The sequence below is a fragment of the Passer montanus genome, unplaced genomic scaffold (genome assembly GCF_014805655.1).
Source record: "Passer montanus isolate IOZ18808 unplaced genomic scaffold, ASM1480565v1 scaffold55, whole genome shotgun sequence".
Classification (NCBI taxonomy): domain Eukaryota; kingdom Metazoa; phylum Chordata; class Aves; order Passeriformes; family Passeridae; genus Passer; species Passer montanus.
In genome coordinates, this window is record NW_024370485.1 from 1,472,128 (window position 1) to 1,496,606 (window position 24,479).

Consider the following 24,479-nt stretch of genomic DNA (forward strand, 5'->3'; position numbering starts at 1 on the left):
CTGGGAAAGAAAGAGCAACACAAAAGAAATGAACTCAGGAAAAAAAGAGCTGATAAAGAGGAGCCAGATGGAGAGGCACTAAGGCGGACCCAGCAGTGCAGCCGTTTCTGGAGATGGAGCTAACTTGGCAGAGTGCAGAGAGCTGTCAGCTGGGGGCCGAGGCTGCAGGGTGGGGCTCACCAGGGGCTGTGTCCTGTGTGGTGATGTCCTTGTTCCTAGGGCAGTGTGGCTGGGAGTGACAATGACGCTGGTGCAGGGGTCCCTTCTATGGCCAGGGAAGTGTGAACTCGATGAAGTGGACAAGCAAAGAGGAAAACTGCTTCTCTCCTTTTCTTCCTACCAACACATGGGTTCTCCAACACAGTGAATGTTTCTCAGTTGTGAGGTCCCCCCAGGCTCCCACAGACAGCATGCAGGCATTCAGCATCTAAACCCTTCCTCCTCCCAGGTTCACCCAGATACTGTAAATTGAAGAATCCCCAAGGAAAGAACTGAGCTCAAGGCTACTTTAGTCCAAGAAAAAGAAAGGAACACCAGAAATGTCCCCACAAGCCAAGACAGGACACATTGCCAAGACAGGACACACTGATTAACCCATCACCCTGGAAGTGAAACTTGAGCATAATTATGGGAGCTGAGCATGGGGGTAAGGAGGGTGGTTTGAAGGGGAAGAGATCCCAGGGGGCAAGCATGTCCAGAGACAGTATTTTAACCAGAATGGTTAATCTATCCTATATGGATCTCTTTCCCAGTTCATGAAACAATCTAATTCACATCTTTGTGGAATAATGTCCTCCATCTCTAACAATGTAAATCAAATACTGAGAGCAAAATATATTATTCAGATTTACTTCAGCACTCCTGTCCCATGATCAGAAACTAGAACTGGGGCAATAGAGGGCAGCAGCTCAGCTTTTTTCTCCCTTTCAATTTCTTACTAACTTTTCAGCTCTTTTGCTGGATTTGACTGAAAATATAATTAGTCCATTATCTGGCAGGAGACAGAAACTCCTGCATCACAGGAAAGGCTAAGAAAATACAGATCACCATGAAGCCCCCACAGGAAAAGTTTCTCCTAACCAGGAGTAAATTTGCAACTGTCTAGAAACTGAAGAGTAATTGATGTGACCTATGCAGACCAGCCCTACTGAACCTACACATCACCGCCTCTGTGATGAGATCACAAAAAAGAAATATTTCATAAAGACATCTTTCCAGCCTGTCTATTTTTACTCTCAATTTCAAAGTCACTTGGCAATAATTAGAAGAGCCATAAAAATCAGCTATGGAACATACCAAATTTCACATAAATTTAATCCCCCCTCCCCCCCAACCAATGCAGGATTACATTATTTTTATACTCTGATTCTACAAGGCTGAGGTAGTGTGGTTTCATCTACCACTCCAGGGAGACTGTTCCATCCTCACTAAACGTCAGCTGGCTTGGACATTTGCTGAATGTTTCTGACAAGGAGCAAATAACAAAAAGAGAAGCAATAACTGTAAAAGATGAACTTGTGAATGCAATAAATGCTGGTATAAGGTGAAATCACACAGGCTAAAGGATATGAGGGTACTGATCCACAGGATGGGTCTAGTTAGGAAACAGAGGATCATCATCTAATCCACACACAGAGACCTCATAAAGAACTGATCTGATGTACGAAGGAAAACTGTAAGTAGATACCGGAGAAGATAAACCAAGTCACTCAGCTGTCTGAAGTGGCTGCTAATGGCAGAGAGGCTTGAATCCAACAGGCCATTCAAGAAATACATGATGAGAAAGACAGTCTGGGAGATTCAGCTGGGACAAGCTTTTCATTCTCATGCTGAATAAGAGAGAAAAGTCAGCAGCACCAGACCCACTGTGAATATTAAGAAAAGAATAAGCCTCTTAAAAGAATTATTCTGGACAGCCACAAGAATCTAATATTTTCTACACTGGATTTTAAAAATAGACATTTCCAAATAGAGGCAGATCTGAAGAACTGCTAAAACTATTTCAAGCAGGACAAAGCTTGAAATGATGGGTCTTGGCTTATGCAATGTCTCAGCAATATCTAAAGGCCTAATACTGAGAATATTACATGGTATATTGCACACTGATGGATTTAAATAAACATAGCTGTTTACAAATGATATCTTGTTATACGATCATGGATTGAAAATGACTCATAGAAATGCAGTTTCTCCTAAAATGAACTGATTTCCCTCACAAGAAATATATATGCAGATGGAAGCTGCCTTGGCCACACAATCAGGACTGGATGGAGGACAGGATGAATAAGCCAAATGAAGCCAAATCCCAAGGTCATTTGAATATGAGTAAAGTTATTTGAGTTGTTGAGGTTAAGTCTCCTGGAAGAAAGCCACCATGAATATTAAACACCTGAATTATAACAAACAGTTTAAATTCATGTCTTTCTGTCTGTTGGTCAAGACAGGGCAGCACTCACACATGTGCTCTGTCCCCTGAGTTTGTGTGTTTATAAGCCTGAAATTTGTGCCTCACCTGATGGCTGTGGGTGCTTTGGTCAGCTTGCTGGTGAACAGCCTATAAAAAAGTGCAGTGGCAAGTTGCTGACACATGCCATGAGCTGCCCAGCCAGGTATGTCCCCAGAGAGTGGCTAGGCTTGTGACAGCCCATATACACAAAAATAAAAGTTCAAGAGGTCTCCATAGGCATTAGCTCTGGGTCAGAAGACATCACATGATGAAATAGCTGAAGCAACAGAATCTTCTTCAATCATAGGACGGCATCACCCTGCAAAGCACAGATCCTGGTGGACAGAGGGGCTTTGCTGGACTTGGTTCTGTGAAAATTTGTGCTTTTAGGAGAAAAGACAACAGGGAAAAGAGAAAGAATAGAGAAATAAGTAGGCAATGAAGCACCAGCCTAAGATGTACTGATGGCATGGTCTGATAAAAACTTGAGGAGAGCAAAGGGAGGTACAAATGTCTTTGTGCTTCTGAATTAACTGCTGGCAGAAAAGAACCCAAAATTGATGGTATGGTCTGAATATGTTTTAGTCTTCTTGTGCCAGGATAACAGAATTGAGTACACATTTTGAATAATCAGGCTGCACCACCCTTTTCAGTTATGATCAGTTTGGCTGACAGCTCTTCTGGTGGAAACAGCATGCAGGGTCATAGGCTTTTCCCAACTACTTATGGATAAAAAGTGATAGTACAATTTTAAGGACTATCATTAAGAACTTGCTATGAGAAACCCCAAGGCTGCAGAGGCAGATCCTACTGTGCTGCAGGCTGCACAAACACAGCAGAGGCATCCTAGAAGGGCTTAAATCTGCACATACAATAGCCCGAACATGAGAGTGAATTCTCTATCTCCAGCTCAAGTATTCTTCTGTCAAACTATTATTCACGCTGTGTCCATTAAACCAGGATGAACAATGGCTCTCCCTGCTTAGTGATCACATCTTTAAAATACCAGTGGGCAGTTTTCAAATTGTCCTGGGCTCCAGCCCTTAGTCATCTCTCTGCTACGTGATAAATACTTTGCTCTTTTTTATCTATTTCCATGAGTCAACCCCTCCAGCGTCTTCTTCATTCTCCTCTCTTCTGGGCTCCTGCCAGTATTTTTCTGGTACTGAAGCAGCCAGTGCAGTTTTGAATTCTGGGATCAAATTAAGGTGTCACAGCCTTGTATCAGAAACTAGCTGGGCTTTGAAAATTGGTTTAAAGCTTGATACGTGGGTGGGATCCAGACATCTGAGGCTTCAAATACTGCCTCAGACACTGTGTTGCCTCAAACAGGGAATTTAAGATACTGTGGGTCTGAAGGTATCTTCATCCTGGTACAGCACAGGAATCTGAGTGCCTTGCTTGAACTGGGCTCACTGCCTGTCTCTTTGCTGCCTGAGACTGTGCTCAGACTTCACCTTGGCTCCAGAGCTTCAATACAGTCAGCAATCTCTTATTTTGTGATCTGGGCAGACACATGGAGTGACTCTTGGTGACATTCAGACTGGCAGCATAGATCTGAGATGTGGATGTACAGCATGGACTATTCAATGCAAAGTGCAGCAGAGCTACCAACCAGCAATGCAGATACAAGGCAATGAGCATGCTTAACCCCCTCTGATGCTGGCACTGCACATCACAGTGTAGACACAGGCTCTGTCTCCCAGCTATAAAATGAGGGCACACAATTGCTCTTCATCTCACAAGTCTGCCATTAGGATAAAGTGTACGGCTGACTCAGAGCTGCCTGCAAACTACTGGTGTGAAAGTCAAGCCTGTGCCCACACCTGATGCTTGTGTCTGACCTATCAATCACTTCTTATTCTCAGGGCAAAGGAAAGGCTCAAGCAGCCTAAGCCCCCAGAATGACTGGAGATTGGAGGTGGTGCCTTTCTTAGCCTTCTTGTATAGATAGAATGTGCTCAGACATCTCTTAATTAAGTTGGGAAGGCTAGCAAGCTGATGGATTTGAATTGAGATGCTGGTGAAGTGCCTCTGACATCCCCAGAGGGCACATTAAATTAACCACATAGACTAAGGATTCAGTAAGCTAATGAAGAGAGAAATGAGTGAGAGAGATGAGGAAGATGGAAGAGACGAGGATGACAGAGGGAGAAGCAGCCAGAATGTGGAGACAGGCAAAAAAGAAAAACAGTGGGACGAATGACCAGGGAGGAGGAAAAGAGAGAGATTGAAAAGAGCTAAGAGGAAAATAAACGGAGAGAGAGACAAGGCAATTAAGTATAGGTACAAGAAAGTAAGAGACCCTGCAAGATCCTGAGGCTTTCTCCAAAGTCACGCTGGGACCATCTGTGCTGCAGTCTGAGGTCCAAATTGCTCAGTCTCTGCCTCCACCAAGATGCATCAGCTGCTTAGCAAGGCCATAACCCCCAGCAGGGGGAGTCCACGCTGCCCACCTTGTGCCCTGAGGTGCTTTACCTGTTCGTGGTGCTCAATGCCCATGCTGATGGTGTTCACTAGGATTGCAATCATGATCCCACGGTTGAAATACTTGCTGTCCACAATCACTCGAAGCTTGACCCTCACTTCTCGCCACATGTCACTGCAGAGCTTCAGCCGTCCTCCTTCTTCCAGCTCCTCCTCCTTCTCCAGCGCCGAAGCACCCTGGTCCTCTTGGCTGCCCTCCCCCTCACTGGCTCCTCCATCCTCCTGGTCTGAGCCAGCACTATCCAGGACTGAGAGCCTTCTGGATGCCTCGTGCTCTGCCCTGTGGCATCGGGGGCAGTTGGTGGGATCGGAGGTTGCTGTCACAGCAATGGGCTGGACCAAGCCCTGAGGAGGGCAGCCAAGAGAGTTGTGCTGCTGGCAAAGCCCTGGAAAGAGAAATGGTGCTGCTTAAAGAAGGAGGATACGAAAAAGACATTCAAAGTGGACACCTGCTTGGCTTCTGGGTATTTAGACAGGGTAACTGGGCTTTTTAGCTGTGGGGATGATTAAACACTGACACGTCATCTCAAGGGCAGCAATGGAAGCTGTTGCCATTGGGAGCTCTATGCTGACAGGCTGTGTGTCCAAAACACACGGTACTCTTCAGCTTGCCTTTGATTAGACTGAATGGGGTGCATGTCCATCAGAGAAAGAATTGCTTTGTCTCATGCAGAAATCATAGCTTGAGACTCATGAGCTTGTCTTAAGTGGGACCTGAGGGGAGAAGTGGCCATGAGAGCTGCTTTTGGCCTGAACTGCTACAAGTGGGGTCTGAGAACCCCCAGTCTGAACTGAACTCTCTAAATCAGAGAAACTACATTAGCAAAGCATCTCAAGAAGCCAGAAGAGGTAACACTGGAATACTTCCTCCTGACAGTGTGCACTATGAACCAGAGAAATCTAAATTTGTGTTCCTTGATCCTCCATTTTGGCCTGGAAGATCAAATGGACACCGGGGGAAATAAAGCAATTAATTCATTAACATAGTGCATGAAGCCTGCAGAAACTTTTCTCCCAGCAAGTAAAGAAAATGAAAGTTTGAGTATGCAAGACATGCTGAAGGAAAATCTGCCTTTTTGGTTGTTAATGGGAGCATAACTTAGGAAAGGCATCAGCAGGCAGTTAATACTAACTCTATGAAATCATTTTTACAGTGACTTTTCCAGCCAGGGACCCAATTTAAATGATATTTCACGTATAATTTTACGCAACAGCATGTGCTGCCATCAAGAGAAATTGTCTCCATTGTCCTTGCACATCAACCAGACTTCTTCAGCATCACTCCTTAGGTTCAGGCGACACCTTATTGCAATGCAACTCTCTTTGCCTCTCTCCTGAGGTTTGGAAGCAACTCACTTTGGGAGGAGAGCTCTGGGAGACCTGCTGTGCCACCAGATCCAATTCTTTGCCCCACTTTGTTATATCCCCTAATTCTTCTCTCTCCCAAACTGCTATCAATGCCTGGCTATACCAGACATGGAGCCCTTTACATGCCTTTATCTCTTTATGGTCTCTGGGTTTCAGATCTGGATTATCCATGCTCCCTGCTGGTCAGCCCTGTTCCATTCCCATTCTTGCTGGTCACCCCCACCTTGCTGGTCTGGCATGCTGGCCACAGTGCCACGCTCATTGGCCAGTGTTAATTTTAATTCTGTGCTTTATAGGCACAGGTCCTTTGGCAAGATGGCACATGGAGATGGTCCCAGTTACATTTCTGCCACTGGCATTTCCAGCTTTACCCAGGCAATCCTTACTGTGGCGCCTCTGGCTTTTCCTGCTGCCGCCGGGTTTGGCATGGCCGGGCTCGTGGCCGTGGCGCCAGCTCTGCACGCTGTTGTACAGCCCCAGGGTGCGGCGCTTGGCCTTGCGCAGGATGTGGCAGACGTACTGGAAGATCTCCTCGTAGCAGTCTCCCGGCTCCATGTAGCTGGCAACGGTGCTGGAGGAGAGGTACCGGGCCCTCTGCTCCTGCATCAGCTGGTGCTCCCGCTGCTTGGTCTCCGAGAACTGCGTGGCGATGACCACCAGGCACAGGTTGATCATGAAGAAGGAGCCCACCTAGCAGCAAAGGAGGAGAAGGGACCAATGTCAGCATGAGAAAGAACATGTGGGAGAAGGAATGTAAGGGGAGAGAGGAGAGGAAGTGACTGGAGGCAGACAGAGGAGCAGGAATCAGTCTGCATGTGGAGGAGAGGTTTCAGAGAAAGCCAGGAGTGCATGAGCTTGGTTCTGATAGCTCACTCAACATAATTTCCATGCAGAATTTAAAGCTATGCATTGAAATTCAGGAAATAGGTCCAGCTTTCAACAGGTTTTGGGACCCTTAGCAATCACTTATAAGTTACATACAAACGGTAAATCCAATGAAAACTGGACTTTATTTTCCCCTCTTCTTTGTGTTAAATAGAAGGTAGGAGACAGAGAACCAGTTTGGTTGATTTCTCCTCTGCTAATTAATTTACGACTGGAAAAATCATGCACTGCCATTTATAGTCTCCACTTCTTGGAAGAAATGTCAGTGTTCTCAGATCATTTTAATGACATACTAGTATACTTGGGGCATGTTATTGATTTCTACCATTTGCACCTTAATTCTCCATATAGGGAGATGGGGCTTTCTTGAAATGAGTGAGCTTTTGAAATAAAAAAGATTTTGCAAATAAAACGTGTACTTTTTTAGAAGGACACTGAGTAGTCTGTTAAAGCCAAGCTTCCTTGCTTATTTTCTATTCTTCTGATACCAGACATATATTAGCTCTTCTTTAACTTGTCCTCAGGCCTACATAGGCTTGTCATTTCAAACACAAAAACTGTAAAAAACATACTCCCAATTTCTTAGAAAGAGCAAACAAAATGCCCAAGTTCTCCCTATTCTCCATACAGAAGCCCAAATATCTACCAGGCTTAATTTAAAACTTGCCTGCTCCCTTTAAACCCCAGTTTTCCTATTTATAAAATGGAGCAAGCATTTCTTTGTGCTGAGAGTTCTAGAGGCAAAATAAACTCACCCTGTGTTACATATCACGAAATTAGAGATTAATTTCCACCAGGAGATCTATCCATAGATAGACAGATAGAGGATAAATCCTGGGTTTCAATATGATGAGAATTTCATACATAAAAGGGCTAGTAACTACATTCAAAATAGTTTTCAAAAGCTATGACACCTTGATTGGTGCCTACTCCCTGCAGTGCTGTGTCAATAGGGCACTGATAAAATGCAGAGCCTAAACTCTGAACAAGGACTCTCCATCTGCAGTGCTCTGAAACAGACACCGTGGGGCAGCCCCTGGGAGGAGATTAAGCACCAAGATTTCTGCTTCCCCTGGACCTGTGAGCATCCCTGCTAAGGGGCACCCTGGCACCAGTTTCTCCTGTATGAACCCCACAGGACCCATCTCCTCTCACTGTCCCTCCTTTGCAAGCAAACAGCTCTGAAATACAGCAGGATTCAGCCCTGACCTTGTCTTCACACGTCTCCTCTCCTGTAAAGCCTTTCCAGCAAAGGGGACAGAGCAGGCAAAGGTGGTGATAAACTGACCCCAGTGCTTGTGAATGGAAAAAAGGTTTATTTCAGGAAGTACCTCAGAGCTTGTTTTACCTATCCAAGCAGCCTTTCCCTCAGTTCATAGCCCTTACTGCCCCCCTGACCAGCTTTGCCCTTCTGGGTGACCCTTTCTCTTGGACACAGGTGCCCTTTGTTGAAAGGGGACATGTCCCTGCTAGCATCTCAATAACCCTTTGAAACATGAAGCTCTTTCCAACCACATTCAACATAAGGACAATAAAGTATCTCAAAATAAAGGGCTTTTTTCCCCCCCTCCTCCTCTCAGCACCCTTCAAAGCTGTTCTAATTCTGTTCCCCTTCATCACTGAACCCTTCTCTTCTCTTTCCTTCCCCCATATTTCAGCCTATTTTTCCTTCAGCTTCAGCATGCAGCCTTAAAAATTGAAATAATGCCTCGTTCCAATTCTTTTGCCTTCACCCAACACTTTCCCTAGTCTGTGATGTCTTGCATGTTTTATTTTAACTGATGAGCATATTACTGGAATCCAAATTCTTCTCCAATGCACAATCCTCAGCAGCATGATACTCATCTGGGCTTTCTCTTTTGGTTATGTCCCTCAACTGGCACTGAGTGAGGCAGGGCAGGGAGATGGACACCAGCTGTGTGAGCATTTCTGGAACACCACTTGTGACACTGCCCCGTACTCTGCAACCTCCCACAACTCCCAAACAACAAGCAATTAGGGCCTGCAACACCTTCTCTCTAGGCCACAAGAGGAAGAGCTGAGGGCTGAGATGCCCTCACCAGGACTGCGCTGTCAGCCTAGGGTTGGCTCTGGAGAGGGGTTCAGGTTCACATCCCTGAGCCCTGTCCTCACAGGCACCATTTGCTGCCATCTCCCACCAGATGAACAAAAAGGGAGGGGAGCGAGAGGACTGGATATGGGAACTACTCCCCAGTCCTTATTCTTTTAGCTAGACAAACACAAAAGCACATCAAACACAAAGTAAATTAGCTTGATTAATCTTTAAAACCACAGGCAAGTCCATAAACTCTCAGTCTTTGCTGAGCTTGGCACTGCCTCCCAGCTAGGAGAAGGACAGGAAGGGTCCCAGAAGGCTTCTAATTGAGTGATTCATCTCATCTGGCTGAGCAGAGAGACAGAGTCAGACATGGAGTCAAAGCATTTGAGAGAAGCAGATGGAGACCCTTGCTTCTGAGTCCCAACACAGGGTCCTGTTCAGCCCCGAGACTGAGGTGTGCTTTGATAAATCAGATCCTGGCCTCATTCAGCCCAAATTTCAAGCCTCATCTCTGCAATATCTGACAAAATCTGACTAGTGCTGCAGATCCTGACTTGTCAATTACTTTTACTACCTATGCCTGGATATCCAGCTTGCCTTCTGAGGCCCATTCATGTAAGCACAGAGCCCTTCAAGGAGCCTCTGAGTGCTGCAATGCAGATACCAGTGTAAGAGCTCAGAATAGCTTGCTCCAGTCCAGGAGCCATAGCAGTGGCCGAGTAGCTGGAGAGGGGTCAGAGACACCTGGACCTCAAGCTGGAAAACCCAAGTGAAACACTGACCCAACAGCAAGAAGCACTCCTTCCTTCATGTCATATCCATGATATCTGGTCAAGGGGGAAGCATTTTAAAATCTACTGAACACATAAAATGCTTTTCCCAGGTTGTTCTGTGAGGCCACTGAGTGCCACAGTTAGTCAGCACCCTTCCCCTCAGAGAAGCACATCTATGCAGGATTTCTGACTGTGCTGGGAGTGTATCCAGGTGGTGGAGCCTTCTTCCTGCCATATGAGCAGTAGCAGGTAATGCCCTCATGTAGGGGTTTGCAGATATCATGGTAGGAATGAAGTCATGGATGAAAGCACAGCTCCAGACAGAAGCTGCAGAGATCCAGCCCCAGAAGAGTAAGTCTGAGCCAAGGCTAGAATGTGAGCGGAAAAGCAAAGAGTCAGGGCTTAAAGTACGACTGTCAGAACAAGACTGCTTAGAAAGCCAGGCCTTCCAAACATGGAGAAGGCGGGAAGGATAAAGGCTGGAAGGGTCATACTTCATGAGACTTAAAGAGGGGTCATAATTTCTACATGAAGATTCAGACAGAAAATGCAGACAAATGATATCGAGCTAGACTTGGTGGCGCTGCTATATACTGCAAAAGATGCTTCATACACCAAGAAGGTAGCAGGAAGGCTAAATACTTCCTTGGCCTAACTCCACCAAAGGTAAAGAAAATATTCCACCTAGCATATGATTCCTTTGTTCTCAGCAGTCCCCAAAGTAACCTGAGATTCATGTTCTCCTCTGTTTGACAGAAATAAACCTATATGGCTTCTGCAAATGAGGAGGGAGTGTCTAGAAATGTCAATGACACTCTGCAGTAACATCTCAGGTGGAGTGTTTAATTGAGGGTTTTCAGTGCCTGCAAATTCAGAGACACAGTTTGAATCACTGTGAATCCACATGACGTGAGCCAGCACTAGAAGGATACTCAGAAACCAAAAATATGCTGACAGAATTTATGTAGTTTGAAATGTGGGGGGAAGGGCAGTTCCTGGAACTGGCCTACAAAAGACTGAGTATGTGTGCCCCAGTGGTTAAACAATGATCCTGCACTGTCCTTCCAGGCTCTGGAAGAGACTGGGGGTGTGGGACAAGGAGTAAAGTCTGTGTCTACATATTCTGCATATTCTACAAATTGGGGTATCCTGATCATGCTGCTCAAAGTCAAAATGCAGGTAGGTACTAAATATCTATTCCATTGTGGGGTATATGAAAAAAAATCATGGGAAATTACTATTTTCTGAACTCCCAAAAAGCAGTAGATGTCCAGTTTGCCCTTGAGAACAGAGCCTGTGGAAACTCCCCCCCATCATCCCATCCTGTGCAATCACATCTCTGCACTGTCTCTTTGGGACTCTCCAGCATCAAAGTAAAAGCAACATTCCTTAAGGTATATTTCACCTCTGCTGTCCAGGTTCATGCTTCAGCCCACAGGGACTACATCATATTCCTGTTTTTATCTCCTTGTCTTTCCCTTGTGAGAATAGAAGACCGTAAGGCAGGGTGAAATCAAAGGTACAGTAATATTTTTTTAAGTTTTCTGACCTGAATGGGCCAATAATTTTTTTTCTTTTGCACCACCCTCCATATGTGCAGGCTGCAGAATTTCTCACAGAAATGGATTAAAGTCTGCTTTATCTCAAGTCATTGCATGCCAGCTTGAATGTAAACTAGATCCTGTGCTAGGTCAATCTGTTAGTGCTACTGGGTGACTGCTTCTAGAGATCCTATTTCTTGAAGGGCATGGCCCCATAGGACAAGTGTTGGATGAAGATCAGAGTCCTGGCCAGGTCCATTCATCCAAATGCACGTTGGCCTTGGAAATACACACTGAGGTCCTTACTCAGTGACCTGAAACTAAACTGCATCTACCATGTACAGATTTTATACTTCCCATAATTCATCCTGTCTTTCCATTTCACTCTTGACTTTGGTCCCCCAGGTGATCAATGTGCAAGAGCCTTCATAAAAAACCAAAATCCTTCCTTGTTAGAAACAGGATATTCCCTCTAAGAAAATGCACTTATGCAAGGGAAGCCTGAGGAATGGGGAGGCAATGGCACCATGCTTCTCAGCTCTTGTCCCAGGTGCTGATAATGAATATCCTTGCAGAAAACCAACCTTCAAACTTCATTTGTATAAATCCACAGGGTTTATAAACTGCTTATTAAGTTCTCATTGCTGACACACTCCTCTCTTTCCTTTCTATCATCCACAAGGGATCTCACACAGCCAGTTTATTTCGGACTGCTAACACCTCTGGAGCAGTAGCTCCTTTTTGTTCATGGTGAGGAAATAATTCAGCATGACAGACCCTGAGTCTAACAAAATGTGAATCTCAGCCTCAACCTGATAAATCCAGGTGCTGCCAAAAGCTCCTCAATCAACATGACTCCAAAATTACTCAAGAACTTAAACTGTATAGCAGAAGAGCAGAGAAAGAATTGGCTTTTAAGTCAACTGGTTTGGGGAATTTACTTTGCAGGAATATCTGCCAGTGCGAACATTACTCTGCACTGGGCACTTATAACTTTAAAAATCAATCTTAAGTATATTTTTGAGTGAAGGTTAATAACTTGGCTGACAACTATATATGTGATCTTGCCTCGGACTCTTGGTGAAAATCAATTAGCTGGATTTCTGAAATTTCTAGAAGTTGCTTCCCTGGTATCTATGTTGACCTAAGACCTGGTTTTTGTCAGCTCTTAGCTTGCATTGCTGACATTCATCAAACCTTATACTTACGATTATCAACAAGATAAAGTAGATAAAATTGTAGAAGGAATGGGCATCCATCACATAGTACATGATCTCCACCCACCCTTCCAGTGTGATCACCTGAAAAGACAAACAAGAGAAACAGGAGGGATATTCCAGAGCTCACTCCTCAGTGTATAACAAGCAGATACTGGCAGGACGGTTGCAACCCAAGAAAGGTGAGAAACAACAATTCATTTCAACAAAGCCAAATTTCCATTTTGGGAAATCAGCATGGTACCGCTTGGTGACACTGGCACACTGTCAAAGCCTGTGAGATCATTCTAGTCCACAGTAGGAATATTTCATTAAAATAGTTCATTTCCCTGGATCACAGCAGGGGAAAACCCGCAGCAGGTTGCTGTGCCCCTTGGACTGGACACCACGTACAGCCGGAGGAAAAGAAAAAGGACATGGATTTTAGCTCCCATCTGCAACACGTGCTGGGAATTAAACAAAAAAAACCCAACCAAGATTCCTTTACTATAGCTGTCTGGACTGGAGGGGAAACTGGTACAAGTCAGCCTGAAGAGTGGAGCTTATTTTGGCAAGCGCGTTCATGTGGGCACTGTCTGCCTCACCAGGGGAGTTACAAAGCCCTTTATTTGCATCTCTGTCACACCCTGCAGAAACTACCCCTGGAGCCCAGAAAGACTGAGTTTGAAAAACAGAAATATAAGCTTGAGCCTTGTAAGGAGGCTAACCCAGTCTTACCTGAAATATCACAATCCAGGCATACCCGATGTTGTCGAAGTTGATGGCACCCTTGTGCGGGTTGGCATTGCCTGTGCGGCACACGTTGTAGTACTGGTTCCAGTTCACACACATGCCACTGACATTAAACTCTTGCCGGACTGAATTGTAATAATAATAATCATCCTTGTCCAAACAACACTCATGGCCTCGCTCCTTCAGCGGGGGTATTTCATGACAGCCCATAATTCCATTGTCTCCTGACAGCGAGCAGATAAAGGGCATCTCATCATCTTCCTCTGGTTGGTAATAAGGGGGCAGGACAATGTCACCTTGTCTGCAAAAAAAACCACAGTCAAATTTCCTGTGACAGAGAGTTTCCTGTCTATCAGTGATACTGCTGGGGCTGGGAGCCCCCATTCCAACATAGGGACTGCATTGGATAGGGGATTTCCAGGTTTGTTGACTCAGGAGAAGGGGAGGAATGACAGGCTCCTGAAAACCAGCAAATTTCTAGGGTGAGCCCCCAGTTTTCAGAGCTTTTCCTGCCATCAGATCACCCCAGGCCAAATTGCACAATCCACTTGCATGGAGATGAAAAAAAGCTGGAACGCAGAGATTTGCAGTCTGATACTCTCCCCATTAACATCAAAGCTAAATCAGATGCAATGACATTAAGGAAGTTCATCAGGCTTTCCTGTAATATGTTCATATATGTAACTGCTGATGGACATGTTTTATAACATTTGGTAGTGAACCTTCTGTACTTCTAAAAAAAAAATCCAGTTCATGCATAATTAACATTGCACAGATAAGCTTTAAAATTCGGAAATAGAAAGATAAAATTGACTTAACCTTAACTTTGACTCCTTCTTGACAGCTGGCATTACGGGTGCAATGTTCTATGACAAGTTCATGTATTTTTTCCAAATAATGCAAGCACCTTCCAAATGCATGAATAATTAAAATCATCTATGCTTGCCTAGCTGGAGATGAGCTAATATGAGAAAAGTGAAAGGTGCAGATAGAAAAAAAAAAAAGGATTAAGCTCTATCTGGTGTATTCCTCGCAGTGCTACAAAGCACAACTTTCACGTTGTGCAAATGCAGACTTTTTCACTAAGTTTCATTGGAAGAGGGCAGTGTTGATGAAAAAGAAAAAGAGAGGCTCTGATTGTTAACTAAGCAGAACTAAACTACAAAGGTATGTTGTAACTCATCCTCATCACTGGTGCATGGGCACCTTCAGAATTGATTTCCCTAGTAATGGCCAGGCAAATATTTTCTAATATCTGTCATTGTGAAGGCTGTGGCCCCAATTCACTTCTCAGTTACATCAATCCTGTGTGGATGTAATTGCACTCATTAAAGAAGTGCTACTCCTGATTTACATAAAGGACAATCATCCTAAACAGTAGTTCTTCCCCAAGGAATAAATAAACACAGGAAATGCCTGCTTTAAGCAGCTCCTACTCTGCAACTCCACTGCTGTTCTGCACATTGTATTTTCACACTTTTTTTCCCAGTTTGAGATGCTCTAAAGCTTCAGAATTGTTTAATCAGTTTAAACTGATCTACAGCTCTAGGTTTTCTTTAAGCAGTCTACACTGATAGCACGCCTGGGATTATCATACGGTTTTAAGAAAACCTTTTAAAGCCTGAGATCTACTAAAGCCAGAGAATCAACAGGAAGAGCTGTGCCCTGAAACTGGGTAATCGGAGAATTCATGGCAGGCAGGAGCTATTCCACCCCGCTGCCTGTGGGAGAAGTAAAGCTGTGCTCTGCAGACTCCCCCCTGAACCTCCTAACAAACCTCAGATACCTTTAATTGACCCCTGCGTGGCTTCAGGCCCTCTTTGCCAGAACTGTTCCCATGTTTCCCCACGAGTTTTTTGTCCCATTCAAACATCCATTCTTTGTTTTCAGATGCTCTCACTTCTACTAATCCAGCTGTGGGACACCTGTCCCTCCAGCCCTCTATTCCTTCCCCATGCCACCGCCCATATGCAATTCTACTCCTAAAGTTTTCTAGAAATTTCTCAGTGTCCCTCCAAGGGTAATGCACTGCTGTTGAAACAGTGACCCCAGCTCCATTTTGGAGGTGTCAAAGATGCTCCTGGATGCATCAGGCAGCACTATGGCTTTCTGTAAGACTCCTGTGAGCATTGTTTTCTGTCAAGAGGGAGCAGGTTCAGGATCTTTTGATGGCATGTTTCAGGGTTTCAGTTCTTTCTGGGTGTAGGAGCACTATCCTCTATTACTAGGCATGGCTGGAGGGGACAGCCATGCTAACCTGAGCCTTCATCAAATCCAAATGAGCCCAGACACCTGCTGTGAAGACAGAAGAAAAGCAGCTGTCTTTGCCCACCCTCCCTTTCCACTGCAAGACGTGACCAACACCTCGCACTTGGAGCACGTGATGCACAGAGGGCCTGGCAGAAGGCATGAGCAGGCAGAGGGAGGGAGGGAGGGAGGGAGGGAGGGACTCAAGCAGCAGGTCCCTGTGCCCATGCCTGCCCTCAGGGTCCCCAAAGTGACAGGCACCTGCTGCCAGCAAGGCTGGGGGTTATGGATGGAGAAGCCTACCCTTCTGATCTGGCATGGCCTCTGTGGGTATGTGCTGCCATATGGGAATCCTGAGGGATCCAGAAATTATTTCAGACCCTTTCAGCTGTTTGACTGTCGCTTCCTGGTGCTTGGATGATGACTGGCAATGTTTGAGCATACTTCAAGGGAGCAGAGCTACAACTATCTGTGCCATTAAGCTGATGTAAAGTCTGAACATGAGATAAAAAAGAGGCAAAGGAGAACCCTCTTGAATATCTCAGGCTGCCTGCATATCAACACAAGAGACATTTGTTACCCAAGACCCCCATCCTTATGAAGATACAAGAAATACTTGAACTGACTTATATTAATGGAAGTGTATAACTTGGTCAGATAACAATGAAGAATTTATCTGATGTCTTGTGAAGGCTGACCTAGAACAGAGGCTAGATAGAGCTAAAGAATAAAGCAGGTATTTATTAGAAGGCCTCAAGGGATACACCTTGGGCAACACAAGAACCCAGCCAGCGCCACACTCAAGATAAACCCAAAATGGACAACCAGTCATGAGGTCTCTCACATTTATAAGTTGTGATCCATCAGCATATTTGAACTAATTGTCCAATTATAGCTTCAGATTCTGAAGTCCCATCCTTTTTGTTTTTATCTCTTCATTCTGCTGTTGTTTATGCTCTTGGGCCTGAAATTTGGATCATTTGTCCTTGGTCCCCAGCTAGATAAGGAATTGTTTTGTCTACCTGCTTTGTGAAGACAGCTTACTATCCCCTAATATGAAGCTCAGAAGTACACACCAAAGCAACACAGAATCTGAAAAATATAAACCCTAAAACCTGAAGCATCATTTCTCTGTGCTGCTCGGGGCTGTCACACACCTCCTGGCTCCAGCAGCCCTTGCTCATGGCTGAAAAACAGTAATGAAGCCAGTGATGCCTGCCACATCAGGAAAATAGTTAAGGACACTTTCTCATCAGTGTGGTCTTGTTTCCTGTCTATACCACAAATCAAAAAAGTTGTCTCCAGTCACTCACACTGTGAAGTTCTCCTCCATGAAGCAGCGGTTGCGGAGCAGCCCAGCCCACAGCTGCACCCCAATGATGCCGAAGATGAAGAAGACAAAGAAGCAGAGAAGAAGGACGTTCCCCAGCATGGGCAAGGTGTCCAGCAGCAGGTTCACAAGGATGCGCATGCCTGCATGGGGAGAAGAGAACCAGAAGGAGCAAGTGTGGGACACGGGGATAGAGAAAGGGAGAGAGGAAGGAAAGGAGAGGAAAAGGAAAGAAATTTACAAGGTATGCATAATAAAAGCAAAAAGCTCCATGAAAAGAAAAGCAGAGTGTCAGAAATTAACCACTGTCCAAACCTGGCCAGATTCATGGTTATTGCCCTTCCTTGTCCTAACCTCTGCTGACAGGCAGCCAGCAGAGCTGCTATGATGCTGTGATCTCTTAACCTTAGGCCTCCATCTGCAGCAGAGAAGGAAAGAGAATGAGACTTTCGGTGCCATCAGCTATCTGACTGGCATACCTCCCTCCTCTTTCCCTGCAGAAGGACAACAGAGTGACAATGTCCCAAAGGGGCATGTCAGCTCAACAGCTCCATTATCCAATGGCTCCAATTGAAAGTCATTTCAGCACAGCAACTGCATCCTGCAGCCTGTGAGACAGACCTGCATGGACAGACCAAGGCCAGCCTGCTGGCAGGATGAACCTTTTCAGAACATATAAACTGGCATAGATAATTGGGTTTTTTTCAGTTACAGTATCATCAGAAGACAGTAATAAAAACCACAATTTCCTCCCCTGGCTAGTCCTCACGCCCCAGTGGGGCTGGAGCATACAAGTAGCAGGCACAGCCCAAAAAGCTTCCAGCACAGAATCTCTGCCCAGTGAAAATGTTTAAAAAAAATTTTTTTTTTACTCTCTAATTACCTAATGAATTATTCCTGTGGTTTTATTTTCCCCTTGGCTCTTTAGCACACAGCCACAAGTAGGGGTAAACATAGTCCATTTCTCCATGGAGCTAATGGCTTTTCCTCTGTTCTCCAGGGATGGTGAAAGCCTAGAAATTCTTCTGAGCATCACAGTTCTGCCTTTATCCCTGTGCACACCTCACGATGTTGTCTCTCCTTGTCTCCATGGAGGTCCCCCCTCAGATACCCAGAGACTTCCTTCACTGAAGATGTTCCATGTAGGCCAGCAAATAATTAGCTAATAAGGTATTTATAACCAATTCATTGCTTCAGATGGCAGTGGAAGGGGAAAGAGGAGGGGAAGATAGGATTAGGATTCTCTGACAGCCAGCCCTCTGAGGCACAGGATAATCTCCCTTGTGTGCCCAGCACCAAGTAATTACCACCCAATACTATACATTATGCTTCGTGTCTATTCCCCAGACTGCTCACCCCACAGAGAGGGGAGGGAAGTGGCACCTGTGGTGGGGCAGGCATTCATGGAATTCACAAACACTGAAGGAAGAGGGAGAAGTGTGCCTGCTGTGGAACAGCAGACTGGTTTAGATTAGTGGAGAATGCTTTGGAGAGAGAGTGGGGCGGAAGAGACAGGAGTGGTATTTACAGGTACATGATGTGCAGGAAGGAGATGATGCTCATTAGTGCCTCCATGGGATCATGAAGGATAAGGGATGATAGCACTGGCTCTAAGACCAGGCTGTGGAGCAGTAGTTAAGCCCTGCTGCCTGCCTGTCCAGCTGGGTCACCAGTCACCACAGGAGGCAGCTTCTAGACAACTACATCAGGGACACAGCTCCAGCCATTCACTGTGCCCTGAGTCACTGGCAGCTCTCTGACCTCTCAGCACACCAAGTCCAACAGCACAGCCACTGAGACCAGCTGGGCCCTGGAGAAATGCTCTGGACAGCACTGGGACTTCAAGACCACACACCCTCACTGTAGTGCTACGTGCTCCCAGCATTAATGTTGTGTCACAGAAAGAGCTCAGTAGTTCCCATAAACTATCCTGGTCAGTACTTTAGGGAGAGCCAAGTGACATGGGAAGCTGTGCCAGTAATGCTGCAGGAGGGGGTGGTGTTTTTCAGATCAATTGATGCTAGCTCCATTTCAGAGCTGGGTAATGGGAGAGATGAGGCTGCCCTTATGCTGAAATGCAGAAGAGACAAAACAGACATACCCACCAGAATTTTACAGACAGCATCCTTGTTGGGTCAGAATTTACAAAAATTGATTTTGTCTATGTTCCAAGAAAAAGCAAGTGCAAAACTTGCCTGCCTTTTTCTTGGAAAGTGGAATCCTGCCTGCCCATACGTTCTCCATGCTGACTCTCAGAAGGATTATTGATGGTAAGATTATGCTCTCCACAGCTCCAAGATCATAGCTATTGCCCCCATGTTAGGCCCTCATGGGGTGCGTGGGGCCATGACCCAAGAACTGGCAGGTGGCTCTACCACCTGGCATCTTTTCCACATCACAAAGAATTTCAGCATTAACAGGTTCTAAGTCCAGAGGAAACCAGTTAACCAGTTTGGGTTTTTGGTTGTGGGGTTGTTTTGTTTTGTTTTTGTTTTTTTTTTTAATTTTCCAGTTAGACAGATTCATCTTTTTCTTCCCATTGATGTTGACTGTGGATATGAGATTGGCTTTTCAAAAGCAGTAACACTGAATCTACACCCACCCAAGCATTCAAACATCAGTTGCAATTGCAGGAGAAAGAGGGAGAAAGGCTGAATAGCCTAAGGCCAATAGGTGATGATTTACCATAGAAGCTGGTGGCTAAAATAATGGGGTCTCTAAAACAATAGCTGGACAGTGAAATGGGAAGTGCAGCTTTGGGAGTATTCTGTTTTGGGGAACTGGGATATCTCCCTTTTCCAAAGGGCCCTTGCTGGACAGGCTGCCATCCGCAGCAAGACCTGTGCACCTTGAATGACAAATTCTGAAAGGTGCTGGAAAGCCCCTTCATCAAAATCCTGCTGCTGCCTCCTTCCCACCTTCTGCTGCCTCTACGTGCTGCTCAGCCATTTTTCTCTTGCTCTGCCTACAACTCCTGTCTACCTCTGTGCTGCTCCTCAGCTTCTGTGCACCCTTTTCCTGGCCTCCCTCCCCACTGCTGCCTTTCCCCATTTGTCCTTTACCATTGGCAGAGCAGAAGCCGTGCTGGCTCACAGTAAGGAGGGAATATGAAAGGGACAGTGACCTTTTCTGAAGCATCCTTTGTAAAAAAGGGAACACTGCTCAAGAAAAGAAAGGAAGAGAGGCTGGGCAGTCTGTAGGAAAGGCGAGGAGGGACAGCATTGATGAAACAACATTCAGCAACCAAACAGCCTTCCAGGGCATCAAATATGAAAAGGTTTTGCTCTTCAAGGGAAATAAAAGCAAGAAACATTAAATATTCATGAGTGCCAGGTGTGGGCTCTGAAAGATCTTTTCTCCACTCACTCTGACCAGGGGAAGGGAGGAAATGAAATGGCCCTGTCTGTGGGCATCCAAGGAAGGAAACAATGCTCACACAATGGTTCCCTGCTGCTCACCCATGCCCTTGAGCTAGGAGTAGAGAAAGGTGTTGGATCGTACCTTGAAGGCAGGGCTGCTTCTCGTAAGATATCATGCAGGAGCAAAGCCACAGGGGTGTTCACCACTCAAACACAGCAGGAGATGGGGGGAAAGTGTGTACAGGGATGAGAAATGGTGGGAGGGTGAGAGAAGTGCTGGAAGTGACCATCAGAAGGAAGCACAGGGCTGAGCAAGGCCTCCGAGCTCCCTCCGTGGTTCGGAAGAAGTAAATCGTCTGTCTCATCCTGGTGGCACCCAGAGGCCCTTCCTGACAAATCCAGCAGACACTACAATGACCCCAGCTCCGTCCCGACACTCGCCACAGCCCTGATTAGCCTGGCTAAGCGCACTCGCCTGCCGTGCCCGCCCTCAGGGGAGCGCGGCGGCGGCGGCGGGGCCGAGCGGGCTGGGCCGGACAGGGCTGGGCTGGGCCGGGCCGGACAGGGCAGGGCCGGGCCGGGCTGGGCCGGACCGAGCCCTCGCTGCGGGGAGCTGTGCCCGCCACCGCCGGGGCTCGGCAGCGCTGCCGCTTCGCCCTCTCCCCGCCTGCCTCCTCCCGAGCGCCAGGACAGCCGAGCTGATTCACTCCCTGGCGCTAATCACGCTGTGACACGAACGGGACTGGCTGAGGAGGGGTCAGAAGCCCTGTTCTTTCTCAGCTCTGAGGCTTTCAGTCCGCCCCAGCTGTAGCGTGAGGGACAGAGCCAAGGCACGTGAAGTCAAAAGGAGATCGCGGTTTGAGGCAGTCATTGCCTCGCCTGGGGTAAAGCAGGTGGAGGAGAACATAATCCTCAGCTCCCATCTCACCTGCATCGCAGACCAAGCTCCCAGTTGTCATTTTAACTGGAACAAAACCAAATCTCCTTCCCGTCAGTACTTGTGACTGTAGCTGGCAGGACATTTTGCAGAATGCAGAAACTGGAGGGTCATTATGTCCCTCAGCCAGGCTGCTTGTCCAAGCGTGCCTTCTTTCCTTCCTGCCCTGCCCCAGGACACATGGCAGTCCATCCAGCTAGCATGGGGTTGGCAGGATTCTCCTGTGCATGCTCCTTTATGGAAATTTTCAGAACCAAGGAACCATTCCAGCAGATAGATTGTGCAGAAAGTACACGGACAGAGATGCGCACCTTCTTTTTTTTTCTTTTTTCTTTTTTTTTTTAATTTTGCAGCCAACAGACAGAGACATGCACCTTCTTTTTTTTTTTTTTTTTTTTTTTTTTTTTTTTTTTTTTTTTTTAATTTTGCAACTCCTGTAGTTAAATAATCTCTGTTTGTGTGCACAGTGCAAGCTGGTGCTCCAACTTGTGGCCGTCCTCACTGATCTCCTGCTGACCCGAGGCTTAGCTGTCTTTTCACACATTGCATTCATAAACATCAGCTCCAGCTTGGGCCAAACACTACCAAGAGACACCAATGAGCTGTGGGTCCAACAGCAGACACACTGCCAAGCTGACCTGTACTATAACCACAGCTTCCCTTGCCACACAGATCTTTTCTCTTTGATGCATTCCTTCCAACTGAGGCCTCTTCTGCAAACAACACATGCAAAGCTAAAGGAGTTCAGCTGGAAGAGCCAGCATGCATCTCCAGATGCTTTGTCCTCCAGCTGCAAAGCCAGGTTCACTCTCACTGCAAACCATCACCACCTGCTTTGCACCAAGGCAAGAGAGAGAGAGTGTGTCCAGGTGGATGGCCAGACCCAAATTAAATCAACTCTGTGGAAAGACTGGTCCACTTGACATACAGTATGAGGTACTGAGAGACCTTAAGCCACTTCTGCTGCTAGGGAAAAACTGCCCCAGACACCCTGGGCTCATTCAGAGAAAAACAAAGTCTTCCCATCAATCTCTTTGTCATGTTCTGGGTGTGTTTGCAGGGTACATTTAGAGCTGGGGGTTTAGCACTTGCCAAAGGTCAGCATGATCCATAGCTCAGGAGCGCCGGTCAGCTCCTCACCAAATCCCCACTCTTGCCTTACTAACAAGCAAAGCCTTTTAGCATCCCTGACTGGCTCAGGCGCCTCATCCTACACAGCCTGTTGATGACATAACCTCAAATTATCTTTCTCACTCCCCAGTGTAACCACAGAAGAGATCAAAACATGACATTTCCAGCACTTAAAAAGCTTCAACCAGTACAGAGAGCTGTTGTTCATTTTTTCAGTAGCATGAGCATACCAATCCTCATCTTCATACAATGACTTCCCTTAGAATACTCAAACATTAAGTGCCCCTAGTCCTTACCTTCAAGGTACTTCTCAGCTTAAGCCTGAGGTATCCAAAAGAGAGACAAACTCCAGAAAAATACTTGTTGGCCAGAGCCTCATCCTGCTGGAACAGAGCTTTCCAGACTAGGTTTAGAGTACATTCATATAAGAAGACAAAAAATCTCTTTAAGCTTGCTCCAAGGCTCTAGAAGCAATTCCCTTGGGATCCAGGGACTAACAAAGACCTCACCTCCTTACAGTCAGAGAGCAAGATACAGACCAGGTCAGGTTATGAGCATGAAAAAGGAAAGTAAGAAGGGAAGAAAAATGCACCACTTAAAACACTTCCCGATAGATGTTCAGCTAAAACAACCACTGAAAAGAGAGTGCAAATGAAACCAGAGATAGGCTCTTTTCCTTGGAGGGGAAGAGGAGCAAATAAGCACACAGGCAGGGCAGAGCCACAGTGCTCAGCAGGCTGCCAAAGGGGGCTCAGGTGGTGCTGCCAGGGGATGTGAAGAAGCAAGCTCAGAAATGAACCTCGTAATTGCAGACCTGACCCTATGGATGCAGAGGCCTCAAGAAAGAGAGCAGAGCAAAATCCAGAGCATTTACCTTGACACCTAAATGCTGACACTTCTGGGAAAAGAGTCCAAGCTTTTCTGTCATCCAAAAAGAAGGAGACACCAAACTCTGCAGCAGACTGCACCTTATGATAGATGCTGTAAGCCCAGCTAAGGTTCACAGATAACAACCAAAAACTCCTCCTCCACAAGCAGTCACATTCAGTACATGCCATCACAGCATGGTTGGTAGCCACATAATCCATGACATGAGCAGAAATGCATGCAGGCAAAGGTCCCAGTCAGCAGCCCCCTGCTTCACTGTCTTGCCATTATCCCCTTGCAAGCTTTGGACTGTTAAGCAACCTTGTCTTGGAAAGTGATGACAGGTGTCAGATTATTTCTTAGAGAGGTGTCTCTCTGGGGGATTACTGTCATTCTGTTCTTTTTTGTAATACTGAACATCTAATAAGCAACACCTACTACCACCTGCTACAGTAGTTCATTCACTGATCAGCTCATTTTTTTCCCCCCATTTATCACTGCAGTGATGACTGCATTCACTTTCAGAGAAGAGTCTATTAAAAACATACAGTGCCAGCTTTTCTTTCAGAATTGCAGGAGCCACCTAACACCAGGGACAAAAGTCAACTCCAGTGCTGTGGCTGCGAGCCACTTGCCTCCTATTCTGTAAATATCCTTAAGCTCTTTACACATCTCTAGTGCTAAGTGGGACAGAATAATGCAAAATATTATGTAAAACAGCATTAATGCAACTTCTGGGTAAGATTTAACAGGGCTAATTTCCTCTTGCTGTCACTAGCATGAATCATGTTTCTTTCTACTGCAGGCAATGACACGACATTACGTGAAATGAGTGTGAACAGGAGAATCGGTCCCAAAATACACAAAGATAGAGAAATTTAAGGTTATGATTGTAAATTGCCTTGCCCACACACACAAAGTTTAATTTGCATTAGTGTGATATGACAGTATCATTCACCCCATAATACACTGTCATTATTGCTCACATTTCCATGGTATCCATTGCTTGATAGGTCCCATGGGACAGATTTTGCAAAACAGCTCAGCTCCCATTTAGGCAGCAAAATACATGGCTAGGCTTTCGTGATTGCTGTGTACAC

General features: G+C 45.9%; 1 protein-coding gene across 3 annotated transcripts in view; it reads right to left on the bottom strand.

Annotated features, from left to right (window-relative positions):
* CACNA1I (calcium voltage-gated channel subunit alpha1 I) overlaps positions 1–24,479 on the bottom strand; it is a 164,541-nt gene that overhangs the window by 34,666 nt on the left and 105,396 nt on the right. For all 3 annotated transcript variants that reach the window (XM_039725615.1, XM_039725617.1, XM_039725616.1), the window contains 5 exons: positions 17,069–17,228; positions 13,494–13,809; positions 12,768–12,860; positions 6,688–6,991; positions 4,925–5,319 (listed from right to left, as the gene is read on the bottom strand). In XM_039725615.1, coding sequence (XP_039581549.1) covers positions 4,925–5,319; positions 6,688–6,991; positions 12,768–12,860; positions 13,494–13,809; positions 17,069–17,228 — 1,268 coding nt within the window. The remainder of the gene's footprint in view (positions 1–4,924; positions 5,320–6,687; positions 6,992–12,767; positions 12,861–13,493; positions 13,810–17,068; positions 17,229–24,479) is intronic.